The sequence below is a fragment of the Sinocyclocheilus grahami genome, unplaced genomic scaffold (genome assembly GCF_001515645.1).
Source record: "Sinocyclocheilus grahami isolate Dianchi unplaced genomic scaffold, SAMN03320097.WGS_v1.1 scaffold47.1, whole genome shotgun sequence".
In the NCBI taxonomy this organism is placed as follows: domain Eukaryota; kingdom Metazoa; phylum Chordata; class Actinopteri; order Cypriniformes; family Cyprinidae; genus Sinocyclocheilus; species Sinocyclocheilus grahami.
This window is the reverse complement of record NW_015505226.1, coordinates 1,522,820-1,535,336: the sequence shown is the minus strand read 5'-3', so window position 1 is coordinate 1,535,336 and position 12,517 is coordinate 1,522,820. Positions and strand designations below refer to the sequence as shown.

The 12,517-nt window shown below is 37.9% G+C and overlaps 1 protein-coding gene across 1 annotated transcript; it reads right to left on the bottom strand.

Moving 5' to 3' along the window:
- Positions 1–4,374: 4,374 nt before the first annotated feature.
- LOC107582705 (intermediate filament protein ON3-like) lies at positions 4,375–9,253 on the bottom strand. The gene is made up of 9 exons (XM_016268645.1): positions 8,711–9,253; positions 6,879–7,087; positions 6,727–6,787; positions 6,522–6,617; positions 6,252–6,416; positions 6,039–6,164; positions 5,731–5,951; positions 5,554–5,618; positions 4,375–5,460 (listed from the first exon to the last, which is right to left on the bottom strand). The coding sequence occupies exons 1-9, from the start codon at positions 9,125–9,127 to the stop codon at positions 5,324–5,326; spliced, it is 1,497 nt and encodes a 498-aa protein (XP_016124131.1). The 5' UTR covers positions 9,128–9,253; the 3' UTR covers positions 4,375–5,323.
- Between the last annotated feature and the right edge of the window lie 3,264 nt (positions 9,254–12,517).

The window sequence follows — 12,517 nt, the reverse complement described above, 5'->3', positions numbered from 1 at the left end:
ATGTGAGCCAAAATCATCACAATTAAAAGAACCAAAGACTTAAACTACTTCAGTCTGTGTGCATTGAATTTATTTAATCCACGAGTTTCACAATTTGAGTTGAATTACTGAAATAAATGAACTTTTCCACGACATTCTAATTTATTGAGATGCACCTATGTATATATATATATATATATATATATATATATACTGTATAGTGTGCAAATAAAAAAAATGTTGTGCTTCATTTAAGTCATTATCAGCCTAATACAAAATAAAATAAAAATAAATACATTTAAATACAAAAATTTAAGATAAAAAAAAACTTTATTTAAAAATACATTTAAATTGTTTACACACAATATAGTGGACAAAAAAAGTCACATCGTTTTTGGGGTCAATGAACTTCCTATTAGTTAATGTTTCACCAGTTCTGAATTTCAGCTCTGCTTTGTTGTGGATTTAAGCAGTTTGCATTCTTGTCATGTCACAGTTTCATTTGGTGTTGCTTTTCAGGATGATTCTCCCCAGTATAGGAGGTAAGTGTTTATTTAATTTTCCTGATGTTTTTAAACTCATTGGAGTATATTGTGCAATGAAGAAACATTTAATGTAGCTGTTAAATGTGGCAATTGCAAGAACATGTAACTCTAAATTCCAATGAACTTTTTTCAGCTAATTAAATTTACATTAAATAGCAACTAACAGTATAAATTAGAAGGTGAATCAGTATTACAAAAATAACTTTATTCTCAACCAATCTTCACAAAGCAAAAAAAAAATGACAATGTATTTATAACACTATTATTGCTTCTACACATATCACGATAAGTCCCCATGCTCGAGCTAGTCATATTTGCGTTTGAGTGAGGAGGACTGGTCAGATTCAGACAGGTCAATTTGGCCAGTGTAGAAATGTAGAAAATCATTACTTTTCTAAATCTTGAGTTCGTTTGATTCACAATAATGAATATTTATAATGTATAAATGTATTTGCAAACAGTAGGCCTAAAAACTAACTCTGTAAAATATAAATATAACTATATTGTTTTAGTACATTATCTGAGTTTTGCGTCTTACATGTTGTTTGTTTCCCATCTATAAAATATTGCAACATGCACATTTCATATACTGTAATTTGGGAAAATCCTGTTTTTCACAGTACATTGCAATCACTCTTTCTTCACAGCGCTTGCTGTGGTGTGCTGGATAATGTGTGTGAGAAACACAGCATCTCAATCCTTCACCTACTAGTATGAGGTAGTAGTATGAGGGAGGTCGTTTTATTTCAGTCAGGTCATGTAATGTTACATTTATCTATTGTTTACAGAAGTATTCTCACTAACCTGTCCTATTCCTAAAAATATATTAACTAAAGATTTCTAGGTTGTTGGGATTCTTCTAGAAAAGTATATATATATATATATATATATATATATATATATATTGTGTAGTGTAAAAACATGAATGATCATTAAATCAGATGTGTAATAATATGCATAATAATAAGCTCATCGTGCCAGCAGTAACATGTTGACTAAGCTTCGTTTTACCTTTTCTTGCCCTGCAATGTTATTGTTGGGGTTTGGTATGTTTTGAAAGATTATTATTTATAATAACGGCTTTGTATTTGTATATATTTTAAAATGTAATTTACTCCTGTTATTGCAAAGCTGAATTTTTAATTCAGCAGCCATTACTCCAATCTTCAGTGTCACATAATCCTTCAGAAATCATTCTAATATGCTGATTTAGTGCTCAAGACACGTTTCTTATTATTATCAATGTTGCACACCTTTGTATATGGAAACTATGATGCATTTTTTCAGTATTCTTTGCTAAATAGAAAGTTCAAAAGAACAGCATTTATTTGAAATAGAAATATTTTGTAACATTATACATGTCTTTACTGTCACTTTCAACCAATTTAATGTGTCTTTGCTTAATAGTTCACCCAAAAATTAAAATTCTGTCATTTACTCACCCTCAGGTTATTCCAAACCTGTATGAGTTTCTTTTTTCTGTTGATCACAAAAGAAGATATTTTGAAGAATATGGGTAACCAAACAGTTGATGGTCCCCATTGACTTCTACAGTATGGGAAAAAATACCATGGAGGTAAATGGGGACCATCAACTTTTTTCAAAAGAAACAGGTGAGACAGTTTGAGATTAATTGTACAAAATTATTGCAATGACAAATGTTTTAAAGACCCCATGAAATGACCTACTGCATTTTAATTAACAATGATTTGTTTACTTGGTAGCCAGCTATACAGGCAATATTAGTGGGGGGTGGGGGTTCCTTGCACTCTGCTCTTTGCCAGATGCATCACCCCCGTCCTAAACTGTCTGTGGATACGTATGGTGTCTCCAAACTGTATGTCAAGGACTAACAAAATGTGAAAATCTCCTGCTCCATCGGCTCAGCTTATTTAAAATCAAATGACTATGTAAATCACCCCATTCACACTTGTACTGAATTGTTTGTAATTACGTTGCAAATGATCTTTCTAGTACATACACAGCAGGTGTCCTCTCAACAGTCTTTCCTTCTTGTTTAGGGATACTTATAGTTTAGAAGGGTTGGCACTTATTTGAGTCAAACATACACCAAGCCAGGCTACCCTGAGTCTATCACACAGTATGCCCCAGTGCTTGAAGGAGAGTATGAATGTGTATTCCATCTTATTTCCTCGAAAATTAAACTGACGTCTCAGCCCAGTAATTCAGTCTTCATTTGCAGTGAGTTCCTATAAACAGCTAACTTTTTGATGCATTACAACTAAGATAAATTACTCTGTTTCAGCCTTTTATTTATGTAGTTATGTATTTAATTATTTATTTATGTTTTGCACGTAGTCATGCACTTTACCTCTTATCAATAATGTTTAATGCAGAGATTTAAAGACAAAACGCCTGGGGGCAGTGCTGAGCTACTACTTTGTATTTGAACAACACATTAGTGCACTGTGCACTTTTAAATACATAATTTTTACAACATTAAAAAATTAGCCCTAAAGATTGAACAGACCCTTGTCATGTAGACCCTTTTCACAGACTGTGCTGACGCGTTTCAACGGTCATCAGCATCACAAATCCTGCAACGTTTTTTTATAGGCCTATTTTCATTTTTAAAAAACTGTATGTACATTTATAACACCTTACTTTGTATTGTATTACCTTTGCATCAAATTACAAAAAAACTTTATTGCTGCTGTGAGGTTGTTTCTAATACAGCGTCAATGGGAGTGAAGGTAAATTTGACATTGTTTTCTCTTCTGACTGAATGTTTTCTAATGAAAACATTATCATGGCATTTTTCTTTCACCGCTAGAAATGTACAAATATCAAGGTACTTAAATCTGGTTAAAAGCTGAAGACTGTGCCCCTAAATGTTTTCATAAATTTTTTTTTTACTGATGGTCATTTCTATTTGTCTTTTGCATAATACAACCCTTCAGATCCAGTGCCAATTGTTGCAGGTGTTCTCACAACTGCTGTTGGGGTAGCAATTCTGGTGTATATTTGTAGGCTATATATTGAACCGCGACAGAAGAGGTAAAGGCCAATGAATTTCCACAGTCCAATACTGAAAATCCAGATAACAATACTCTACACTCTTAAAATAAAGGTGCTTCACGATGCCATAGAAGAACTTTTTTGTCTAAATGGTTCCATAAAGAACCTTTAACATCTGAAGAACCTTTCTGTTTCACAAAAGGTTCTTTGTGGTGAAAAAAGGTTCTTCAGATTATAAAAAGGTAAGAAAGAGATGGTTCTTTAAAGAACCTTTGACTGTATGGTTCTTTGTGGATCTGTGAAGAACCTTTTGAAGCACCGTTATTTTTAAGAGTGTAGCCTACTCACCGCAGCAACTGCAGGCCAAATTAATTTAAATTTATGTCTTAACATTTGTTTAACTTCACCACGGAAATATAATCCCGACAACTTTCCACATGTAAAATTATGTTTGATAAATATTGAAAAAGGAGATAAGTGAATTTTGCTATAAAGCTGTACAAAGTTCGTGAGAAGAAGAATATTTAGATATTAAAATTTGGCTTCATAAGGGAAAGTGGAAATGTAGCTAAAATTATATGTTGAAAATTAACTATAAGAGAATTAAGACTAGGGAGTCTGTAATGATTGCAACAAATAAGTTTGACCTTACAAGATGCTCAACATAAAGTGGATCAACTTTATTGTAATTATATTGAATGTATTTGTTTTAATCCTATTTTTTTTTCTTCTGTCTATAGTTTCTTTGTGGTTCCATTGTCTAATTTTTATCCATATGGAGCTCTTTGATGTAAAAACTGCCCATATTTGGTGAAAACATTTTAAACAACAAAAGCAATGAAAGACGAATCCATTCAAAACTTGTCTCAGATTTATTGTATTCAGATTTTATTTTTGATGTCAAGTCAATCAACACAAAATAAATCTGGTTGAACATGGTTTCAGTTTTGTTGCATTTTTCATTTATAACAGGGACTGTAAAATATGCTCTGGTAGCAGTTTGAATACAGGGGAAAGTATCAGGTAGTACAGTGACCACAGTAAATGAAGCTCTCAACTTGGCAAGTACACAAAGTTTAGGAGGGATGGTCCACAGAAATGCCATTGCGCCTGTTTTTTGTTGTAACAGATCTCCCTTGATTGTGAGGTAACTGGACATTGGAAGCCCACAAGTCATTGTCATTAGTTACAGGCTGACAGTATTGTACTATTAATAACAAATAGGTAAACTAACACTGACAGCCACTGCATAATGACAAAAGTGATATTAGTCAACAAAAATGCAGCAGGGAGCTTGTAACAGCACAAAACATTCAATCAGGACTTTTAGGACCTGTATAGCACATCCCTGACCCACTGAAACCATGGTACTGCTTGTGGTTATGCTAATGAGACTGAAATCCTATTGTTGTTGCAGGTCTAATTGGCTTCAGTGGTTTCCATGTGTATATATTTCATTCAAGTCTCACTTTCCCCATATATATCAGTGCAGAAATAAACAAATTCAGTGACTGGGAGCACATTCTCCATTACATTCTTTTTGGTGTCATTTTAGTGTAGTTGGATTGATTATTTAAAATGGTAGTGACACCACCAGACAAGAGGTGTATGTTATGGGTAACTACCATCAACGCACAGAACAACCTAAAACTTATTTTATGCTTAAGAAATCATTGTCCTCATCTCCTCATTAACAGGGGATAGCTGTCTGGCTAGAATATAGCACCATAGATGGTTTAGGTTGTAAGAAGGTTCAAGTGATCTAGTTGCAAGAAAGGAAGATAGGATGCTGGGATAGGTTGGGTTGGGGACTCTTCTCCTTAATAGCGTTTACTGCTGACACTGGAGACACTGGTTTTGCTGATGGAGCTACTACCGTATCCTGATCCACCACCAAATCCTGAAGAGCTACTGAAACCACCGCCATAGCCGAATCCAGAGCCGCTACCAGAGTAACCTGCGAGAGAGAGGAAGTTTAGACATGGATCTAACATGACCTGGAGAATGAGATTATAAGAAAGGTGGGGGATTCAGAGAGAGATTTATTTACCAGATGAGAGACCTCCAGAGGTCTGCTGCACGTGAATGGTGGCTGAAGCTCCACCGCTGGACAGTCTAGAGTAAAGAAAACAACAGATTTGTTTAATGATGTTTTTCCAACCTCAAGGTTTGTTGAAAAGATTTGAGAGTGTAAATGTCAAAGAAATATTCTTTTAAAACTTCCTACCTGCTCTCTTCTCCTTCCAACAGCTTTCTGTAGGTGGCGATCTCAATGTCTAGGGCCAGTTTGACGTTCATGAGCTCCTGGTACTCGCGCACCTGGCGGGCCATGTCTTGCTTGGCCCTCTGGAGGGCCTCTTCGAGATCCTTGATACGGAGCTTGGCGTCCTTCACTGCCAGCTCTCCACGCTCCTCAGCCTCAGCGATCTGAGCCTCCAAGTTGGCACGCTAAAATGACAATAACATACATGAAGTCACCTTCTTTACATAAACAGTATGCAAACCAATTATATATCAACACTTGCTCATCATTACCTGTCCCTTGACGGCATCAATCTCGTTCTGCAGGCGGGCGATCATGCGGGTGAGTTCTGCAATCTCAGTCTTGGTTGAGCGGAGGTCCTCACCATACTGACCAGCAGAGGTCTGCATCTCCTCAAACTGTAACATTTATTGACACAAATGAGCACTTGCGTAGCCACAGTTGAGGTGATCTTCAAAAAGTGAAGTTACAAGAGCTTGAACCACCTTCTGTTTGTACCAGCTCTCTGCTTCAGCACGGCTGCGGTTGGCAATGTCCTCATACTGAGCACGAACTTCAGCTACAATGGCATCCATGTCCAGGTTTCTGCTGTTGTCCATCTCTACAACGACTGATGTGTCCTTGATCTGAGACTGGAGCTCACGCAGTTCCTGCAAATGTAGACCAAACAATCAGTAAATTACCTACCCTTATAAAGCAGCAGTAGTCTATGCTAACAAGTTTTGGTTGGCCAAACACAACATAATTTAACTTACAGCCTCATAGACTGCCCTGAGGAAGTTGATCTCATCCTGAAGAGCATCAACCTTGGCCTCAAGCTCAACCTTGTTCATGTAGGCTGCATCAACATCCTAAAAGAAAATGAGAGGACATTATATCCTATTGCCGGTAAAAAAAAAAAATGGAGTAATGGAGTAAAAAAAGGGAAGTCTTTAAAAGAAAAAGATAAATGTTCTTTACCTTCTTGAGCAGAACAAACTCATTCTCTACTGAAGCACGCTTGTTGATCTCATCTTCGTACCTGTTAAGAGAAAAGAAATGTGAGTAAATCTATACTGTTTTCAGTGTTTTTTCCCCCCATCAGTTCATTCATTTTCAAAATTACAACTCACTTGTTCTTGAAGTCCTCAACCAGGCCCTGCATGTTCCTCAGCTCTCCGTCCAGCTTCATCTTCTCATTTCCCAGGCCATCGAGCTGTCTGCGCAGGTTAGAAATGTAGGCCTCAAACATGGCATCGATGTTGGAGCGGGTGGTCGTCTGTTCCTGGAGGAGACTCCATTTGGTCTCCAGCATCTTGTTCTGCTGTTCCAGGAAACGCACCTGAGGAAATAAATAAATAAATTAGTGTTTTTATTTGAAGATTTTCACTTTCAAGCTCTTTGGGGGTTAAAAATGTCATGGAGAAAGATTGCATTCTGAAAAAATTGTGAATGAATGAATAAATTAAATGGATTGATGGTTTTGTCTGTCTTGTATGACTCCTTTGTAGTCCTGGCTCTTTAAGTCTTTTTGTGTATGCTCTCTGGAAGCATTGTTTAAGGGAATACAAATGGCCATGAGTCATTTTAGCAGGCATTTTTCTGAGGGGGGTGAAAATGGAATGACTGGGTGTGGCAGCGCTGTACACAAGCTACAAACTCCTAGACTGGGAAAAAAAAACTCCAGTAATGGCCTCGCCCCAAACCTGCATTACTTCACAGATAAAACCGAGCAAAAACATCAGAGAAACAAGACATACCTGCCACACCCTAAGGCAGAGTTTTGTGTGTGGTCTTTGGGGATTAGCCATATATGACAGCACCTGTCTAGCTAGTAATCTACTAAACTTGTGTTTATAAAAAAAAATCTAGATTTTTTTCCCCCCTAGATGTATGTAACCTGGATGTACCCTGGAAATATTAGTTCCCTTCCCTTTTCCTCAAAACTTCTTTATTTAACTATCTTATATTAATAATGATTTACATTTCCCTGTTATCTTAAACATCAGAAAAAGTTTAAAAGGCATTTATTGGCATAGTCTTTGACCTGTAACCTGCTAGCAAGTTATAAAGCAGAGTAAAAGTTTGGAACGTCTGGTGTCTTTGGTCCAGATGACTCATCCTGGTCACACACTGCCCACTGCAAATTCTCCCACAGGCACTACAAAATAAAGGTGTGTGTGTATATGCTGACTACATGGCCTTTAGGGTGTGTCTTCTGTCCACATTTGCTCAGAAAGTTGTGAAGTGTTTGTTTGCAGCCAAATATGGGCGTAACAGAGTTGACTGTATTTTTTATTTTTTTTGACAGAGGATGATTAAAAAAAATGTATGGGACAAATGGATCATATTGCAAGCTGTGAAATTTTTGTGGTGTAATAAAGTCTAGACTTTGGACTACGGACACACTGGTTACTTCTAGCACTCTCTATATACAGTATGTGTGTATCTATGACTCACATGGTTGCTAGGTTATTACCCAAACTCCACCCATATTTGGATAGCCTCAGTCATGGGTTTTTGAGGACTTTTTTCCAAGGCTAAAGCCACACTGAGAGAGATCTAGTACAAATTGTTTAACATATACATTGACTGATTAACTTAGTGCTACTACTTTGCTTGTACTGCCCAATTAGTAAAGATAGTACACACTGGCTCTGGTGTAAGCGGATGAAATTTTACATCTAAGAAAATTGCTTAGCTTGCAGCTATGATTAAAAAAAGCTGTTGTGCAAGAGAAAACATTTAAGTGTTTTTTACAGCTGCAAGGTATTATGGTGTGTAGTAATACTAAAGGCATCCAGTGTTAAGAGTCACAGGTTCAAAGGTCATACTTAGTAATACAATGAGAATTCTGTATTTGAATGCACCACAGACTCTGTGCACAGCAATATCATTTTATATATTTGCATAATATGTAAAAGTCAGTGTTATTTTAAGCGAGACTGAATGCACGAATACTCACTTTGTCAATGAAGGAGGCGAAGCGGTTGTTGAGGGTCTTGATCTGCTCTTTCTCCTGAGTGCGGACAGCCTGAATCGTGGGGTCAATTTCTAGGTTGAGGGGGGCCAACAGGCTCTGGTTGACGGTTACAGCGGTGATGTGAGGTGGAATGAAGCCACCACCGAGACCTCCACCAAGACCACCACCGTAGCCTCCACTCATGCTGCTGCTGCTGAAGCTGTAGTTGCTGCCTCCAGCACCGAATCCTGCACCGAAGCCTGGACTGGCACCCATGCCAGATCTCCTGACACTGGACACGGTGCTGACCCTGCTAGAGCCGGCGGGAAGTGCGTAGGCTGACTGGCTGGAGTAGCCAGACTTCCTCATGGAGCCACTGCTGCCACCGATGCCGAAGCTGATAGACCTGGTGCTTGTCATGGTGCCTGTGTCTTTGAGTTGCTGAGAAGGAGGTACGAGAGTGCTCTCTGAGAGAGGAGTGGAGGAGGTTGCTCACAAAGGAGAGTCAAAGTTCCTCTGCGTGTCTCTCTGCAGCTGACTGACCGTTTTTATGCACACACTCAGGAGGCGGAGCCACACATACACTCACATACAGATGCACTCTCATACACACCATACCTGTTAGACAGGTACAGAGAGAAAGTGGCAAGATAAATTGTCACACCCAGCCCCAGGTGGAGTGAGAAAACAGGAGGAGGGGCAAAGACTCTAGGACAGACATTCCAGTATAACTCTGAAAGAAAGATAGAAAATACAGTGTAGATCTCACAGTCTGCCAGCGGGTGTGTTTCTGCCTTAGTATCTGGTTGGCTGGGCAGCCGTAGAGAGTGAGTTAACCACTGCTCTTTTCAGCAGGGTGGGGTGCGAAGCAACTTTCACATTTATGAATGGCTTTTTTCCATCTACTTTTGCCAGTGTTTGGAACCGGCAGGGCTTTTCCCCCCAAGAGCTGAAGAGTTGCATTGTTGAGATTTACAAGGGAAAAAAAGAAAAGGACCCAGTTTCCATCTGTACTGATATTGGAAAATGGGCACACACACGTCTGCACAGTAGCTAGTGGATAATGCATACAGCTAATGTGTTTTATGGCTCTAAACTCCACCATATGTGTGTACATATGAGTGTGTGTTTGAGGTGGAGCAAAGTGGTGTGATAGAGCTGTGGAAAAACAACGAGAAAAGTTGCCACAAAAATACATTACATTTAGCTCTACCTGTAAACTTCTTCAGGATCACTCATAACTTCAGTTCCCACGCCCTGCATAATCAGACTATTTCTCATTTCTAGTTTAAGTCAACACGATAAGCCAGCTGTTGGGTGTCACAACCACCAGTGATGGGCATTTCATAGTATTACACAAGCATCTACAACTATGACACTATGATAGGATAAACCAGGTGTGAGATCATAGTACAGCAATCATCGCTTTGTATGAGTGTTTGTGATGAGTAATAAGCTCCAGCTATGTCTCTAGCAATGGCGTGCACAAGTTCCTTCAAAGATGTCAGACATGCAAGGGAAGGAAAGGCAAGAAAATGCATGTCCGGGCTGGATCTCTGGGACATTGTGAAGAGGGTTTACTGCAGCAAACCATTATAGCAATCAGACAAGAGTTTGGCTAGGGGCTTGGCTTGAGTGTCTACAGACTCGTTCATTACTTTTTGGCCATTCTTCATATGCACATATCAGTGTGCATGCATGTTTTTGTATCTGAGTTTATTTGATCTGATGTTAAGGTGCATTATGCATATTTTGCAAAGTGTACATCATTTGCTCCTAATAACATAACAGGGTTTGGCACCTTTGACATTATTGCAATGCAACCTGCATTTGCATTTGAATAGTGTATTATGTGTATGAATATGCAAATATGAGTGTATTGTGAGTAAGAATATGCGACAGTATATATTAATGTTATTAAAAATAATTTAGATTTCCACTTAAATATACACATACACATATAAAGAGAGAGATATGGATATACAGTCAAACCAAAATTTATTCAGACACCTTTGACATTTCACACATTATCACAGTTTATTCGCTATAGTTTAGAAAATGGTAATACAATATGACAAGAACTCAGAGTTAAACTGTGTCAGAGCAAATTCATCTTGATAATGTCAGATAGCACTTAAGCAAAATATGGTCAGGTCACCCACTAGTAAAAAAATATATAACAAATTATATCTGGTGTCTGAATAATTTTTGGTTTGACTGTATACATGCATTTGCATTTATTTGTGTATTAAAGTGTCATGTTTGATGATGAGCGATAAAGATCTGTTGCGTCTGGAACATTCCTGGTTTAAGAACTGATGACAAGAATGAACACACCCTTTATTAGGCTCATCAGCTGACTTACAGCATGCACTGAAATAAACCTTTGAAAGATTAAAACAATTAACATATGGATTAACATATAGCATAGATTGGATGTACGCTTGAATACATTTTCCTTTGCAGTTTTATTTCAATAAGAGCAGTTCAGATGTACATTGTCACATTCTTCACAAAAAGACTGAAAGGTATGCGGCCAGTCAACCTATCAGTCACGAGGATGGAATCATTTTTAGATGAGCACCGTATTTGCAAATCAAACAGTGGCGGTACAGAACAGGACTTCTTCTGTTATGTATTTTAATGGCACCCAATAGTCTAGATCTGATAAAATGAAGCAGAATCATGTTTTAATCCAGTCCAGTAAGAGTTGTATCTCTGAAGGGTATTAACAAGAGAAACATATAACACCTGTCTGCATTTTAAAAGCGTGCAAAACAAAAGTCAATAGAACAAAAACACAACTGAACAGCACATTCATTAATCTGAATTTTTAATAATGCATGGGGGGATGGGATTGTTATTACTTTTTCATTGTCCTTTTCATGGACGATACATTCAATATTTCCATTTCAAACCCCTTTGAAAAGGACTCATTATTTTAGGTTTACTTTCATGTTAAGCATTTCTGGGTTGCAATAATACCAAGAAATAATTACTTTAAAGGGGTCATATGATGTTGCTAAAAAGAACATTATTTTGTGTATTTGGTGTAATGAAATGTGTTTATGTGGTTTAAGGTTCAAAAAACACATTATTTTCCACATACTGTACATTATTCTTTATAATAATTCTTTATAATGAAACGTGTCGATTTTTACAAAGCTCATCGGTCTGAAAAGCGAGGTGTGCTATGATTGGCCAGCTATCCAGTGCATTGTGATTGGCCGAATACCTCAAGCGTGTGATGGAAATGTTATGCCCCTTACCATACTGTGTTGCCGTTTGCAGGCGCGACGAGACAAAACCAATAAAACCCATAACAAACGAGGCATCTGTTGCGTCCAGTGGGGACGAATTATAATGACTTATACTGTCTTTTTACATGTTGCGTTGAATCGAGCCGCGCAAACATAAAACCATGTCTGCATTTGTGATCAGAGAAATGACGAACAACAAGCACTACTCTACACTGCTCAAAACTCACGTTTGAATCGTCAGTGGCAAATTCTTTAAATATGAAAACATACTTACAGACTGTGAGTCAGAACAGCCGGCATTGTAGTCTACTCTACCAGGATCAGGAAACAGTCCTCCATGTGCTGGACACATCTGAATATTTGGGTTGAACTGTTCTGGAACAGTGCTGTAAATTCAACTTAACCACTGATTTCTAGTCGTGTCCTCTTTTGGAAGACCAAACAAAGTATTTTCGATTTCGCAATGAAACACACAGCATCTTCATGACATGGCGGCGGCGGTGGCAGCAACAATAAAGTTACACCTTCTTTCTTTGCGTGAACATTTGGG

Coding starts and splice junctions, on each gene's coding strand:
- LOC107582705 (XM_016268645.1), bottom strand. CDS start 9,127: ATGACAAGCACCAGGTCTATCAGCTTCGGCATCGGTGGCAGCAGTGGC. Junction 6,788..6,878: donor GTTGAGGACTTCAAGAACAA/GTGAGTTGTAAT, acceptor TTCTCTTAACAG/GTACGAAGATGAGATCAACA. Junction 5,619..5,730: donor TTGGAAGGAGAAGAGAGCAG/GTAGGAAGTTTT, acceptor TCTTTACTCTAG/ACTGTCCAGCGGTGGAGCTT.